This window comes from Ovis canadensis, chromosome 3 (genome assembly GCF_042477335.2).
Source record: "Ovis canadensis isolate MfBH-ARS-UI-01 breed Bighorn chromosome 3, ARS-UI_OviCan_v2, whole genome shotgun sequence".
NCBI classification, from domain to species: domain Eukaryota; kingdom Metazoa; phylum Chordata; class Mammalia; order Artiodactyla; family Bovidae; genus Ovis; species Ovis canadensis.
In genome coordinates, this window is record NC_091247.1 from 2519068 (window position 1) to 2534416 (window position 15349).

The following is a 15349-nucleotide window of genomic DNA, read 5'->3' on the forward strand; positions in this document are numbered from 1 at the left end:
CCATCTGCGCTGGAACCGAGCCGCTGACCTTGAGGGAGCCCACCCCACAGGCCTCCTCCCTCACGGCCACGCACCCAACTGTGACGCTGTGCTAAACACTGCGGCCCACCCTGCTCTGATCCCGTTTTGGGGACAGAAGGCTCTGCATCCCAGCAAAGCAGCCGGACAGCCACTCACATCCCCGCTCCCTGTCCTGACGGAGCCCCTCCCAGTGGCATCTGCGCCCAGGGCCGGCTCGATGTCCCTCAGTCGGTGGATAGCCAGACCCTTCCTCCTCCACTGCAGCCAAACCAAGGTGCCTTCAGCATTGTAAACACCCACCCCTCTCCCTGGAGGCTTTAGAGTCACTCCTGAGGCTGGACCAGCTGAAACATCACCTCCTCTGGGAAGCCCGCCGGTGTCCCGGCACCCGCCAGTCGTCCAGATGAAGAGGCTCGTCTAAGAGGCCCGCCAGCGGTAATGAAGACTGTTTCCTGAGCCCCCCACATGGGCCCGCACGGTGCCCCCCACCCTGCCTGCCTCACCCCTTGTTTTCTTCCCAGCGCACCCCGAGGGGGGAGCTTCCCTCTCCCTCGGGCCCCACAGACCCCAGGCTGGGGCCCCCACAGCAGTCAGGAGGCACGAGATGCGCTCAGTCCTGACTCCAGCGCCTGAGTCCAAAGCCCCCTGAGCCGCCTCCCTGCAGGCACCCACTCATTTGTCACCTTCTGTCTGCTTTCCCCGAATGGCATTCCTCAGGGAGACACTGCAGTCCACCCCAGCCCGACCCAGACCCGGTCTCAGGCCAGACCCAGGCCCGGCCCCAGTCCCGGACCCGGCCCTGGCCCCAGCCCCAGACCTGGACCTGGTCCCAGCCCGACCCAGACCCGGTCCCGGCCTCAGACCCAGTCTCAGACCAGACCCAGGCCCGTCCCCAGTCCCGGACCTGGACCCGGTCCCGGCCCCAACCCCAGCCCGACCCCGACCGGTCCCGGCCCCAGAGCCAGTCTCAGACGCGGACCTGGACCCGGTCCCGGCCCCAGCCCCAGTCCCGGACCCGGTCCCGGCCTCAGAACCAGACCCGGCCCTGGTCCCAGACCCAGTCCTGGACCCGAGGCTGCATCAGACCTCCCCAGGATGGTGAGCCACGAAGACACCCCGCCCCCTCCTTGCAGAGCCCCGGACAGCGCAGGATGCCGCCATAAATACAACCACTTTATTAACATACAGAGATTACAGCACGGCCCGGGGCCATGAGAAAGACGCCCCTCCCCTGCGTAAAGTGCGGTGGGTCCTTCCGTGCCAGGAGCTTCGGATGGGGAGGCGAGCGATGCTAAACTGTGAGATTACGAGTGCCCTGCAGGGAGGGTCGTGGCCTGGGGTGCCCCCTGCGGCCCCTGCCTGTCCCCTGGGCCTGCAGCCCCGCAGGGAGACGGGGCGCTCCCGGGCCTCTGGAGGGGGCAGGGGGCCAGCCTTGCTGCTCTGTCCCGGGGTGAGGGGGGCCGGCGGGCGTGCCGGGGGTGGGGGGCTCTCCTGCCCAGGAAGAGCGGGGGCTCAGTGTCGCGTCTTCACCGCTGGGCGCCCCGCGGGAAGGGTGTCCGTGCAGGGGCCGCCGTGGCCCCAGGGACGCCGAGCTCGGCCTCTGAGGGCGGCCGCCGGGCCTAGGAGCGGGGCGGCCGGCAGGAGCGGCAGCAGGCCTTGCCGTAGTGCCAGTGGCCGCAGAGGCTCAGCTTGATGGCCAGCGCGCAGTTGGTGCCTGGCTGGTCCCGGCAGCTGTCATCTGGGGAGGGGGCCTCAGTGCATCAGGGGGCGGCGGGGCGGTGGGGGGGCGACGCGGCAGGATCCCCGCCCCGCCCCATCTACCTCCTTTCCTGGAGCTCTCCCTCGTACCCCTCGCCAGTGACGTCAGGACCCCACCGGTGATGTGGAGCGCTCACAGGGAAGGTGGATACCCCGGGACAGGATTTGGAGGAGGCCCTGACCTCACCCCAGAGGTCTGAACATCCCCAGGAGGCCCACCACTCCCCTCCACTCAGTGGGTCCAAAATAGAGCTCATCACTGGGCCCTGATGCCGCACCGCCCCCCGCCCCCCGAGCCTAGGACACGCCTGCATCCTCCAGGTGCCCAAGCCAGAGAGCCTGCTTCAGGCCCTGGCCCCCTGCCCCACCGCCAACTTCCCAGCTTCTGAAGCCAGATGCTCTTTGCAAAAGGGTGGGTCTCGGCCTGGCTCCTGGAGGGCCCAGGCTCCAGTCAGATCTCACCTGCCGCCCTTCCCACCCGCAGCTCCCAGCTGGGCTTGGCCCCTCCCGGAGAGAGACTTCGCTCCCCGCCCTGCCTTGGTCTCTGGAGCCAAGAGGCGCTCGCGGACGAGTGCCTGCTCGTTGGGCCCCAACGCAGCCTCGGCGTCGGCCTCCTCACCTGGGGGCTCCGTGGGGCAAGGCTGCAGATCGCAGGCCTGTCTGCCAACAGGCTTCACCAGCGGGTCGCAGCCCCGGACGATGTCGGTGCCCTGGTAGCACTTCACGTCGCGCATCCGCACGCCCACCCCGCACGTCTTGGTGCACTGAGCGGGGAGAGACGGGGTGACCATGGCCCCCGGCAGTGCAGGGGGCCCAGCCAGGGGAGACGTGGGACTCCCCTCCTCTCGCCAGGTTGCTGAGTCTCCGTGGACGCGGGACACACGGACGCTCAGGGGCTCGGCAACCAGGAGATGCTGCTGCCCGCCCCCCGCCACCACCGCCGTGAGGGCGTGGACCCCCCCATCTCTCCCCCCAGGCAGGTCCTTTGGTTCCAGCTCTCCAGCGTCCTATGCTGCGGGAGGCTCAGGACACAGGGGGCCACAGCCCAGGAAGAGGCTGCCTTCCCGCTCCAGTTAAGAGCTGGGGGCCAGTCAGCTGCATCTTCCAGAGCCAGCACCCCCACCGCGGCTCCCCGTCCAGATGTTCCCCTCGGAAAACCCCGCCGAGCTGCCCAGAACGCCAGGGCCATCTGCTGACCCCAGTTACCCTGCTGTCCTCCCGCTGAGATCCTAAAGGCGGTGGCTCCCTCTGGCTCCCCCTGCTGTGGGTGACCCCATATCACCCAGGCTCCGCTGGGACCTGTGCCCTTGGTCTGCAGAGGTTCCGGTCCTGACCACCCCCCTCCGCCGCCCACCAGTTCTATTTGTAGAGACACAAGGAGGGCTTCCAGCCCGATGCCTGCGCCCAGCCTGAGGGAGTCAGCCCAGCCTGGGGGACCGAGCCAGACAACAGTCAGCCTTTGAGGGGGATGCCCCAGGGTGCCTGCAGCCATCCCCCACCCCCCAGAGAGGACGCAGCATCTGGCCTTTCCTGGCGCCCACTCCTCCACCCTTGGTGGACAGCTCAGAAGACGCACTCTTACTAAGCCCCCGACCCAGGCAGAGGCGGCCACAGGGGGTCAGGGTGATGGGTGCCCTCCCCCCAGGCCCAGGCTCCTGGGCGAAGACCCGTCTGGGCCTCCCTGTCTGGCACCCCCGCCCCCGGAAGCTGTGCATCCCCAGGTGGAGGGGGGCCTCGGGGTGGGGGCCGGTGATGCGGCCAGGAGAGAGGGGGGTGCGTGGGAACCAGTAAAAACCGCAACCGAGACGCGCCCCTGGGCTGTAGAGTGGAGAGACCGTGCTCCACGGCACCCTCCAACCAGAGCTGGAGGAAGGAGCCCACAGGCCAGAGTCAGGCCGGCGGCTGCCACTGCTCCTGGCCCCGCTCTGCCCGGGGCGCACCGTCCTCCCGTCCCATCTGCCTCTCTGATTCTGTGTCCCTGCCTTAACTCTGACTCTCCCCACCCTCCCGGTGCCCACCGGGATCTGTCTGCCCCACGGTGGGTGTCAGACACACGGGCTTTCAAGCACGTGACTGAAAGGCTTCTAAAGGCAAGGCCAGAAGTGACCTGGGCCAAAAATAGGGCCCTGGATGAGTGCGGCAGGGATCCCAGAGGTGAGATCCGGGAGGATCTCTTGGAGGAGGCAGCCCTCGTGCTCGCCAGTGTGGAAGCGCTGACAGTCTCTCCAGGGAGGGAAAGCCCTGATGGAGGCTGAGCCGGGGGACGTGAGGGGCACTCAGGGTGGGAGAGGAGGTCCTTCGGCAGGACCAGAGATCAGGCCTGGCCTCAGGAGGGCCAGTGGAGCGCTCACCTCCGACCAGGGGCTGGTGTACCACTTGAAGCAGGGCCTCTCGAAGCAAGTGCTCTCCTCGGGGGGCTTCTTGGCCAGGCCGCACTCGGGGCCGCTGCGCGTCTGCGGCTTCCCGTTGGCCAGCTCCATGCACAGGACCAGCCTCTTCTTCACGCCTCGGCCACAGGTGGTATTGCACTGGGGTGGAAGGGCAGACAGGTTAGGGGTCAGGGGCCAGAGGTCAGGAAGACCAGAACACGAGGCCCCCAGCCATGCCCGTGAAAACGGCTCGGTCAACAGCAAGTGAGTAACAGCCAAGATCAAAGACACACTGGCTGGGAACCTGCTGGTCGATAGCCACGTGGCCCCAACAGATTTGATCAGAAACAGTTTAACAGAAAAACCATCTGTTGTGAAACAAAATGGTCAGTGGCCATTTGCCTGGTGATGAATTAGCTGATAGCAATCTGCCTGAGCCAAGCGGTTGAAAGCCATGTGGTTGGGAACCATGCGGCTGGAAACGGCAAGCTGGTGACCTTGACGGGTCACCAGAGGTCACGAGAACAAGCGGGTGCACAGGGCCCATGGCCCAAGGGTGAGTACGGCCCAAGAACCCCCGACCCTGGGCTTCCGCCTCGGGAGCACGGAGCTGTGGGAAACAGGTCAGCCCCGCACGCCTCACCGAACATTCGCTACTCAGATCTGGGAAGTTTTAAGCGTTTTCTTACCTTCTTTGTTTTTTTTTTCTATTTCAAGTTAATGTTCACTGGGTTGTGGCATCATAATTTCCAATTAATTCCTCACTTGGCCAACCTGTCATTCTGGCCACCTGGCTCTCAGCCAGTTAAAGCCTCTCCCAGACGGTGGGGCCCTGCTCGCTGGGTGGGGGGCACTCACCCGCTCCCAGTCCTGGGCCAGCCAGTGGGCAGGGCAGTTCTTGTCCCCACAGGGGTGGATGGCCAGGGGCTTGGTCTCCATCTGGCACTGAGACTCGGGCACGACCCGTCCGTCGCTGGTCTTGCAGTACACGTGTCTGATCATGCGGCCTTGCCCACAGCTGCCGCTGCACTACAGGGGCACAGCCAGGGTCAGAGGCAGAGCCCCTCCCAGGGCCCCCGACCTCCTTCCCCAGAGAGAAGAGCTGGGTGGGGGAAGGGTTGCCATGGTAACTGTGTTTTAAATACCATGTTCTGTTCTAATTACAGAAAGATGGCAAGCTCGATTAAAAACACACCTAAAACCCCAGAAGAGTCCCCTGCGTACCCAGCACTCAGAGGGGAGCCCAGTGGGCATCTGAGCGTCTCACCCAAGTGGGAGAAGAGAGAGGCAGGCAGGGAGCTTAGAACGAGGGCACGGCAACGGGACCGCTCGTGTTGGTCCAAGGTTCTGACCCCCGTAATCGCACGGGTCAGCCCCCTGAGCACCCGGCCCTCACCGGCCCCCAGTCGGAGACGGTCCACTGGCGGTCGCAAGGGGGCCCCGCACAGTCCTTCTCCCCTACAGGCCTGATGCTGGGGTCGCACAGCTTCTCGTCCTCCGAGCAGCGGATGTCCCGGGTCACCACGCTTCGCTCCCCACACTTGGCCGTGCACTGTGGGGAGACGGCGGAAGGGTGGGCTCGTGGCTGCCCTAGCTGCAAGCAGACCCCGGCCCGGCTCCCACTCGGCTTGCTTGGCCCCCACCCAGCCCACAGCCCCCAGCCCCCAGCCAGCCCAGAGCCCCCACCCGACCGGGCGCCCACCCGGCCCACTCAGCCCGCGTGCACCTCGGACCACTTGGATATCGCCCACTGCAGCCCGGCTCCCACCGGCCCACAGCGCCCACCTGGCCCGCTCGGCACCCACCTCAGACCACTGGGACATCTCCCACTGCGGCCCGCAGGCCGGGCCCCGGCAGGTCTTGCGCTCCTCGGGCCGCACGGCCTCGGCGGCCTCACAGAGGTCGCTATAGACGGAGCTGTCGAAGCCGGGCGAGAGCATCTTCCAGCAGCGCACGACGCGGAACTGGAAGCCCTCGCCGCAGGTGCGCGAGCACTCGCTCCAGCTGCTGGTCTCCCACCTGCCTCGGGAGGGCACGGCCGTCAGCGACCCCCACCCGCTCCCTCCAGCCCGAGCGCCTTCTGCTCCTGCCAGCTCCACCTTGGGGTCCTGCCTCAGTGTCCTGAGGCGCCCAGCCCCACTGAAGGGAAGAGGGGACCCCCATGACTGCACACCCAGCTTCTCGGAAAGGAGCAGACACATGTGGAGAAGAGACCCCAGGACGGAACAGAGACCCCAGGACGGAGCAGAGACCCCAGGACAGAGCAGAGACCCCAGGACGGAGCAGAGACCCCAGGACGGAGCAGAGGCCCCAGGACGGACAAGAGACCCCAGGACGGAGCAGAGACCCCAGGACAGAGCAGAGGCCCCAGGACGGACAAGAGACCCCAGGACGGAGCAGAGGCCCCAGGACGGACAAGAGACCCCAGGACGGAGCAGAGGCCTGGACGGAGCAGAGACCCCAGGACGGACAAGAGACCCCAGGACGGGCAAGAGACCCCAGGACGGACAAGAGACCCCAGGACGGAGCAGAGGCCTGGACGGAGCAAAGACCCCAGGACGGACAAGAGACCCCAGGATGGAGAAGAGACCCCAGGACGGAGCAGAGGCCCCAGGACGGAGAAGAGACCCCAGGATGAACCAGAGACCCCAGAATGGAGCAGAGACCTCAGGATGGAGCAGAGACCCCAGGACGGACAAGAGACCCCAGGATGGAGCAGAGACCCCAGAATGGAGCAGAGACCTCAGGATGGAGCAGAGACCCCAGGACGGACAAGAGACCCCAGGATGGAGCAGAGACCTCAGGATGGAGCAGAGACCCCAGGACGGAGCAGAGACCCCAGGATGGAGCAGAGACCCCAGGACGGACAAGAGACCCCAGGATGGAGCAGAGACCCCAGAACCAAGCAGCGACCCCAGGACAGAGCAGAGACTTCAGGATGGAGCAGGGACCTCGGGATGGAGCAGAGACTCTGGGACGGAGCAAAGACTCCAGGATGGAGCAGAGACCCCACGACGGAGCGGAGACCCCACGACGGAGCAGAGACCCCATGATGGAGCAGAGATCCCGGGACAAAGCAGAGACCCCAGGACGGAGCAGTCCCCTGGACACAGCCTGGCAGAGCCCCAGCTCACCCGCCCCCAGCACACACCCTGCCCGGAGCCTGGGTGGCAGGTACCTGGGCTGGCACTCCCTGCCTGCGCAGAACTCCTGGACGGGCTCGGGCCGGGTCAGGGCATCGCAATAGCTGTCATCCACCTCGATGCCGTCGTAGCGGACACACATGGCGTAGGTGGACAGGACCCCTGGGTTCAGGACAAGGGAAGGGCGCCTGAGCCCACTGTGAGCTCCGGGAGGCTGGCAGGCGGGCCCCGGGGCCATGGGCGAGTCACCCGGCCTCTCAGCACTTCCTGGTTTCAGTCCAGAACAGCGACAGTTAAGCTGACCGGACTGTGGCCGGGTCCCAGCAAGGCCGGGTCTGTGCATCTGAGCTCCCTCCCCTCCTGGGCCCAAGCGCCTCAGCTCCTCTCTGCACAGCCTACCCTGCCCAGGCCGGGCACTCAGTGCTGCCTCACAAACCCTGAGCTGAAATGAGGAGGCGATGTGCTGGCTGCTTCGGGCGTGTCCAGCTCTGCGACCCCATGGACGGTAGCCCGACAGGCTCCTCTGCCCATGGGATTCTCCAGACAAGAACACTTGGGAGTGGGTAACCAGTCCCTTCTCCAGGGGATCTTCCTGATCCAAGGATTGAACACAGGGCTTTTGTATTGCAGGCAGATTCTTTACTATCTGAGCCACATGGGAAGCCAAGAAGTCACAGTCACCGGGCTTTTGGTAAACTCAGAACGGCCCTCACAGAGGTGCAGAGGCAAACACAGCCAGGTGCTGCTCATCGTCACTCACTCAGTGACTATTGTGGGTGGGTACATGGAGGGAAGGATGAGTGGATGGGCAGGTTGGTGGTGGACGGATGGATGGGTGGATGAACGGGTAAGCTGGTGGATGGGTGGGGAAGTATACCTGGATGATGGACGGATGGATGGGCAGGTTGATGAGTGGATGGATGGATGGATGGGTGAGTGGACGGATAGACGAGCGGATGGATGGGTGGGCAGGTTGGTGGATAGGTGGGGAGGTATGGATGGGAGGTGGGTGCCTGGATGCATAATGTAACCTTTCCAGCCCTTCCTCAGATGTCACATTCGACCTTCAGGTCCTCCGTGCCCTCCCATAGCATGCCCTAGTCCTTATCGAGCTCCCTCTCAACTTTCTTTTATCATTTTTGTGGTTAAATATCTGCTACTCTATAAATCTCGGGTTCCCCGATAGCTCAGTTGGTAAAGAATCCGGCTGCAATGCGGGAGACCCCTGTTCAGTTCCTGGGTTGGAAGGATCCCCTGGAGAAGGGAAAGGCTACCCACACCAGTATTCTGGCCTGGAGAATTCCATGGACTAAGTCCATGGGGTCGCCAAGAGTCAGACACAGCTGAGCGACTTTCACTTCACTTCACTCTATAAATCCCGTGGGGGAACCGTATGTAAAGGGCCAGCCCTCAACTAAAATTATTTATTCCTTGGCCGCCACCTCCACCCTCTGCTTCTCTGCTCTTCCTGCCCTGCACCCCCATGCCAGGCACCAGGCCGACACGGGCCGAACCCGCCCCACAGTGCGGGGTTCCCTCCCTGCCGCAGAGCCAGGGCGACTCGGGGGAGTGTGAGCACGGGTGGGGTCAGGGGCTGGGGTTGTTGTTATTACCAGCGCATGTGTGCCGAGGGGAACCTTGCCGGATGACCTCCCCTGGGGGTTGCCCTGCCCCGTAAACCAAGAGCGCCCGCCGACTCGCGCTCCCTGCCCAGGGGCGCGTGTCTGAGAGCCGGCAGCTCCTGCCTCTCAAAGCCCCAGCCTTGGATGGAATGAAAACAGCCTGGGAGGCGGCCCACACGGGGGTTTTTTCTTTTTTCCATGAGGGATGAGCCAGGTTGCAATCACGGCTTCCCCTCTGCCAGCGCCGGGCTGTGTCGTCTTTAGCCATCGCTGAGTGGGGGGCTGGCTTCCTGGCCAGGCCTGCTCAGAATGTTCCAGAGACGTCAGTTCTGGGGCCCAGAGAGGTCCCAGCAGCCCCTCAGCAACTGTCTGCTTGTTCTCGCCTCGTCATCAGGGAAACAGCAGGTCCTGATCAGGAGGGACGGGGCTGCTGGTCCCAGCGCCGTTGCCGGCTAGGGGTGATGTGAGGGCAGTCAGACTCTCCAGATCTCCGCTTGCCACTCACCCTCTCCCGGGAACCCCTCACATGTGACGGGAGGCACAGCTCCACTCTTCTGGACACCCACCTCACGGCATCAGTCCTGAGTGCGGGGCTTCTCAAACCTTCTTACCGAGCCCTTCCTCTAAAGGAAAGAAGCAGGAAGCCCCAGTGCCGGACTGGGTGGGCCTCTTCTGCCCGCAAGGCCGGGGGTCTCAGAGCCTGTCCACTCCACTCCCCTCGCTCTGGGCCAGGGGGTTGTCGAGAATCATCGGGAATCATCCCGTGTGACTCAAGCGAAGGGTCCAAACCGATCCACCTGCCTTTCTCCCGCTCTCAAGAGCATCTTTAAGGAGAAGAAAGAATGCTTGCTGCTCTGGCCGCTATGGCTGGGGCTCAGGACACATGAGACTTGCTGATCACCAGTGACGTTTGCACAGGCCCCAGAGGCCACAGAAGTTTTCTAAACCACCACCCTCCCCCCAGCCCCCCAGAGCTGGCCTGGGGTCAGCACCCCAAAAAGTGGGATTTCAAGAGGAGCCCGCCACAGGATGTGCAAAGGTGAGCCGTCCTGCAGGGACCCCGGCTCACCACTTCTGTGGAGTGCCGCCTAGACCCCTCTTGGTGCCTCTGCAGCGACGGGGAACCCACTCTGGGTCGGGGCCGCTCACTCCAGTCCCAGACGGGCTCGTCTGAAGGAGAGCGCGTCCTTTCAGCAGAGCCAGAACCTGTCTTCCTCACTTCCTTTCTCCTTGCATCCTACTTTGCACCTCAGGCCGCCCAGGGCGGGTCAGCGCATCCCCTGCCCAGCACTCTGTGGGCATCGAGACACGGTGTGGTTACCTCCCTGGGGACCACCTTCTGCCCAGGACCAGCCAGGCTCAGCCGCTCGCCACCGAGGCAGCTTCGTCCAGGAGGGATCTCAAGCCTTGTCACTTCCCGGGCAGGGATGTGTCCAAGGGGAACAGCAGACGCTCCCCACCACGTGTGCTGTGGCCTCCTCGGCACACGTGGAGTCCGACAGATAACGTCGGGGCTCCCGATTCAGAATGGGACCCTGCCCTTCGGGAGCAGGCTCTCAAAGCGGGCTCCTCCAACACCCCCGCCCCGACACTCAGCCCCGACTTCACTCCCCAGACCAGCGCTGTGGCCGCTCCAGGCCCCGTTGGTGGCACGCAGCAGCAGCAGCAGTCCTGCTGATGGCGCCCCGCTGTCACGCTTTGACCCCGATTGCTTCTTTCCCCTTTCCTGTCTATCCCCATAACCACGCTTGGATAGGTGAACATCCCACTTACAGGTAGAGAGGAGAGACTCCGAAATTAAGAGCATGGGATGTGGACGACCAGATAGTTCATCCAAGAGCTCACCACACCCCCACAAAGCCCTCCTCGAACCCTCCAGAATATCAGGGGGCAATCTCAGCCTGTCATCTGCCCTGCTCAGGGGAGGAAGGACGGCATAGCGGGAACAGGCCTGACTTCCCACCCAAGACAGAGAGCCGGTGGCCCCCCGGCGCCCCACAGAGCCACCTCCCCAGCTTCTTCCTCAGCCACATCTCCTGAGATGCTGCACCCCCAGACCCCCAGCTGCCCAGGACCCGGCCAGCTGCTTGCTTCTTCTGCCACACTGGCCAGAGCGTGCAGGGGCTCCCAGAGCTCTGGCCAGCTGCGGTGGGAGGGCAGGGGCAGGGGCAGGGGCAGGGGCCTCGCACGTTTTGGGCAGCAGCAAGCCCAGTCTTGCCCAACCACCAAGTCCCAGGTACAGACAAGGCAGCACCCGGGGTCTCCCTGCGTTTGCCGCAGGCCGGCACCTGGGCCTGACGTCCAGACTTACAGGGAGGGGACCATGGCTAGCGGCAGGGGGTCCCAGCCTCTGGGCTGCAAGCCAGCGTCTTGGTGCAGCAGTGGCCGGCCAGGCGAGCAGACAGACATCGGCTCAAGCCCTGGCCTGACACCTACTGACCCCATGTGTCTGTCCAGGCAACCCCAGGGCCTCCGATACCCCCGCTGTTTCCTCCCCAGATGAGGCCCTGGAATCTGGAGTCTCCTCTGTCCCAGTCCACACTGGTCTACCTTCCCCTTCTCCTCACCACCTAAGAGGAGGCTTTTCCTAACAATGTACTAAATGCAGAAAGATGGACGAGGGAGCCTGGGGGGTGCTGACTGACCTCCACCCGGCTGGACCCTTACGTGGTCCAGCATGAGGACAGCCAGACTGCCACCGCGTCCCACCGCATCCCGTGGGCCAGGAAACCGCTGGACGAGCTCACAGGGCAGTTCAGGGCTACAAGCACGCGGACGGGCCTCGAGGCCCAGACTCGCGCCCGCTGTGGCGGCGGGCTCAGCGGGCACCCTCCAGCCCGTCTCGGGTACCTGTGGTGCAGGTGGAGCTGCAGGGCTCGTGTGACGAGAGCTTCCACCGGTACATGTCCGCGGGGCTCACGCCTTGCTTGCGGGACTTGGGCCTGGTCCTGAAAGCAGGTGAAGCAGAGAAGGGGCTGAGTTCCGTGGAAGCACATGTTTTCATCACTGGGGTGGGGGGCGCAGTTGTGTGCACCTGTCCTGAGCCCCTCCTCCGGGCAGAAGGGCAGAGTCTTGCTGCCCTTCCGGGGGCCCCAGTGCCCACTGTCTAGAAGGAGCACCCCTGGGGTGGCAGGGCTAGGAGGGAGGGGGAGCTGGCATTTTCCATCTCAACAGCTGGCTGAGCACACGGCCCTGCAGCTGTCGGGGCCCTTTTGGGGGCTCTGGGGGAGGTGAGTGAAGAACTTGGGGCTCCCCGCCATCATAGTCGCCCCTTCCATACCCACAGGCCTCTCACCGTCCCCCCCACCCCACAGGAGCATGCTGATAACTCCTCCCTCATCCCTGGGAAGGGACCTCAGAGGCACCCGGTGTGCGTAGAAGGCACCGGAATCCTCTCCTGCAGACTTCCCCATCTGGGATTCTGACTGAATGGGGGCCCCCTGGCCACCGGGCCTCCAGGGATCAAAACAGACCAGCCCTGGGGGCAGACGGAGGAGGGCCGCGGACCCTGCAGACGCCTCTGCCCAGGTCTGCGAGGGCTGCTGAGCAAGGGAACGCCGGGCTGGGTCCCCGCCAGGAACGGGCTGGGATTCTTGGCCGGAACTCAGGCGGCCCGGCCAACTATTGTTAGGACTGTTTGCTTCTTTGAACCAGTCGGTGTGCTAGGCCCAACCTCGGGATCCAATGTGCCGGCTCGTTGTGGACCCGGCAGGAGCCGAGGGAGGTGGCAGAGACATCTCCCTGAGCCCAGCATCTGCCCTGAGAGGCAGCCGCCCCCGGAGCCAGCCAGGGGGCGTGGGGCGATGGGCCTATCGCCCAGCCCTGCTTCACTTCCCATCCAGAGGGGCTGATGGAAGACCACCTGAAGCCGAGACCCTTGCACGGGCACACCCACAGGTCCTTTCTTGGGACCTTCTGTCAGCCCGGAGGTCAGGCTTCAAGGAGGGTTTGCAGGGCACACATTCTTAAAGGCTTTCCGGGGACTTCCATGGTGGTCCAGCAGTTACACTTCGCCTTCCAATGCAGAGGTTAAGGGTTTGATCCCTGGTCGGGGAGCTAAGATTCCACGTGCTTCATGGCCAAAATACCAAAAATCCATTAAAAACAGAACCAATGTTGTAACAAATTCAGTAAACGCTTTTAAAAAATGGTCCAGAGCAACAACAGCAGCAACACTAACAAGCAAAAATAAATAAATAAAAGCCTTTAAAACTAAACAAATAAGTAGAAGGCTTTCCAGTCAATTCTGTGACAGAGACCTCAGTTTGGATTCGACTGGGAGTTTACCGTTTGCCTTCCGACTTCTGGAATTTCACAGGAATGGCCCTTACACTGCACTTGTGGCCTTGAAGGCACGTCCTGCTCTGAGAACCAGGAAATAATCTACCCACAGACGGACATGAAGTCATGAATTCACTGATGTGGTTCCATGAGCCCAGGAAGGAGGCAAGGCGACGGCGTGGAAAGCCTATGGCGCTCCGTCGCTGGGTCACGGCCGCCGAGACTCCTCACCGGGTGGCCTCACCCTCCCCCCGTCCGGGCCTGCCCCGGCCTTGCCACACGTATGGGGGAAATCAGAAGGCCCTCCCCTATTCTCCTGAAAAGTGAGAGGGCCCTTTCAGATGGGCCCCCCACCCATCCAAGACCAGGCATCTCTGAACAAAGGGCCCACGGTGCCTCCTCGAGGAAGGAGAGCCGGATGCCCCACCCAGCACAGTGACCCCCGCCCTCCTGTCAACAGCTTCCAAATCTCCCCAAGAACAAACAAGGACCAAGGGCTTCAGCCCCCGCCCCGCCACCCACCCGTGGAGGAGCCGCGCCATCTTTATCTAATTACACACTCCTGGGCCAGCAGGCAGCGTGACTCATGGTGGAGAGACAGCAAGCCGTTCAAAATAACCCTCTGGGTTTTCAGCACCAAAGGTCTTTCTGGTGGGGCTGCCCGCCCCAGCTCGCACCAGCGCAGCACAGGGGAGGGGGCCTCCTGCTCAAAACGCATCTTTACACAGCAATGCAATGCCTAAAACGCTCTGCTCTTTGGGGAGAAGAGCACCCGGGAAATCTCTGGACCAATAGCCCTTCACCGCCTCCGTCTGGAGGGAAGCTAGTGCCCGCTGATTGCCAGGCTGGGTCAGGCATCGCGCAGGGACGCGCCAAGTCCTTCATCTGGAACTTTCCCTGGATGGCCTAGATGGTTCCTAAGATACTCGGAAAGAGCTTTGCTTCCCCGCCCCCACCCAGGCTGCGAGAGAGACCCCGGGTCTGCGTCCCAGCCCTGGCGTCTGGAGTCAGGCCTCCCTTGGTTGCTCGAGGCGGTTCCGAGAAGGTGAAAATAACCTTGCTCTCTGGACCACGCCGAGACTGTGCCCTCCCTGAGCAGACGCGACTTCCTGTGTTTGGACAACTTGCCGCCACAGGGCTATTTTGGCCTGGCGGTTTCCCCCGCCGCCTCCTCAGCCCTTTATCTCCAAAGACCATCTTTGGCCTCCATCAACGGTGTCCTTTGAAGCCGCTGGTGGGCAGCGGCCCCATCTCACCCCGTCGGGGCTTTCTGAGCCCCGGTGGTCATCGTATTGGTTCCTGCATCCCAGGCATTCCCCTAAGGGCCCGGGGTGGGGGCGGAACCCACGGGACCAGAGGGGAGAGGCTCTTTAAAATGTGACTTAAGGACCTGAGAGCTGCTACCCTGACCCGGCCTGGGGATCCTGGGACGCCTGAGCTGACAGCCCTGACGAGCCCCGCGACAAGCCCGTCACTCAGGGACAGGGCACCGAGGATCACCGCACACGCGTGTGTAGGGGGGCCGAGCTAGGATGGTGACCCGGACCTCCGCTGCACTTTCTGGGCCTCTAGCCGCATTAAACAGCAGCCTGTGTGCCACCTCCTCAAACCCATTCAGGGACCGACCATCGGAGAGCTGGCCATCCTCACACCCATGCTCCCAGGAGGGCCCGTCCCCCAGCCCTGCAGGCTGAGTGCATTCGTGACCCTTCCTCTTTCCTGGTTCCTGGCTAGGTGCCCTGGATAGAATTCAGTCCTCTGGACACCCCTGAGGCTGAGAAGAGCCCCCCAGGCTCACAGAATAACTAATTGGCCCCAGGTTACACAGGCAAGTGCAACTGATTCTGAATCCCGCTCTCAGACTCAGAGCCTGTCCCCCTTCAGCCGCTGGGTCCCACACATCCCTGAGGCCCACTCTGCGAGCTTCTGGACCCATGTCGGGCCAGCAGATGGCCTCCACGGGCCCTGGGAGAGGAAGCACAGCCTCAGGGACTCCGGACCTCCCACTCTGTCCACATTTGCAAAGTCTCCCCTCAGAAAGGCCAGGATGTGCCGGGGAGTCTCACAGGGCCCCAGAAAAAAACACCTTGAGAATGGGGCTAGAGGGGCACCTCCTGTGGGCTCGGGGGCCCAGCACCCCTGCTCTTGTCCTCTG

General features: G+C 63.5%; 1 protein-coding gene across 3 annotated transcripts in view; it reads right to left on the reverse strand.

The window, feature by feature from the left end:
* Positions 1-1173: 1173 nt before the first annotated feature.
* Positions 1174-15349, reverse strand: part of ADAMTSL2 (ADAMTS like 2) — a 47211-nt gene continuing 33035 nt past the window's right edge. For all 3 annotated transcript variants that reach the window (XM_069579845.1, XM_069579844.1, XM_069579847.1), the window contains exons 12-19: positions 11764-11861; positions 7327-7453; positions 5954-6167; positions 5545-5700; positions 5007-5177; positions 4131-4307; positions 2399-2543; positions 1174-1759 (exon numbers count right to left, since the gene is read on the reverse strand). In XM_069579845.1, the coding sequence (XP_069435946.1) occupies positions 1641-1759; positions 2399-2543; positions 4131-4307; positions 5007-5177; positions 5545-5700; positions 5954-6167; positions 7327-7453; positions 11764-11861 (1207 nt within the window). In that variant the 3' untranslated portion in view covers positions 1174-1640. The remainder of the gene's footprint in view (positions 1760-2398; positions 2544-4130; positions 4308-5006; positions 5178-5544; positions 5701-5953; positions 6168-7326; positions 7454-11763; positions 11862-15349) is intronic.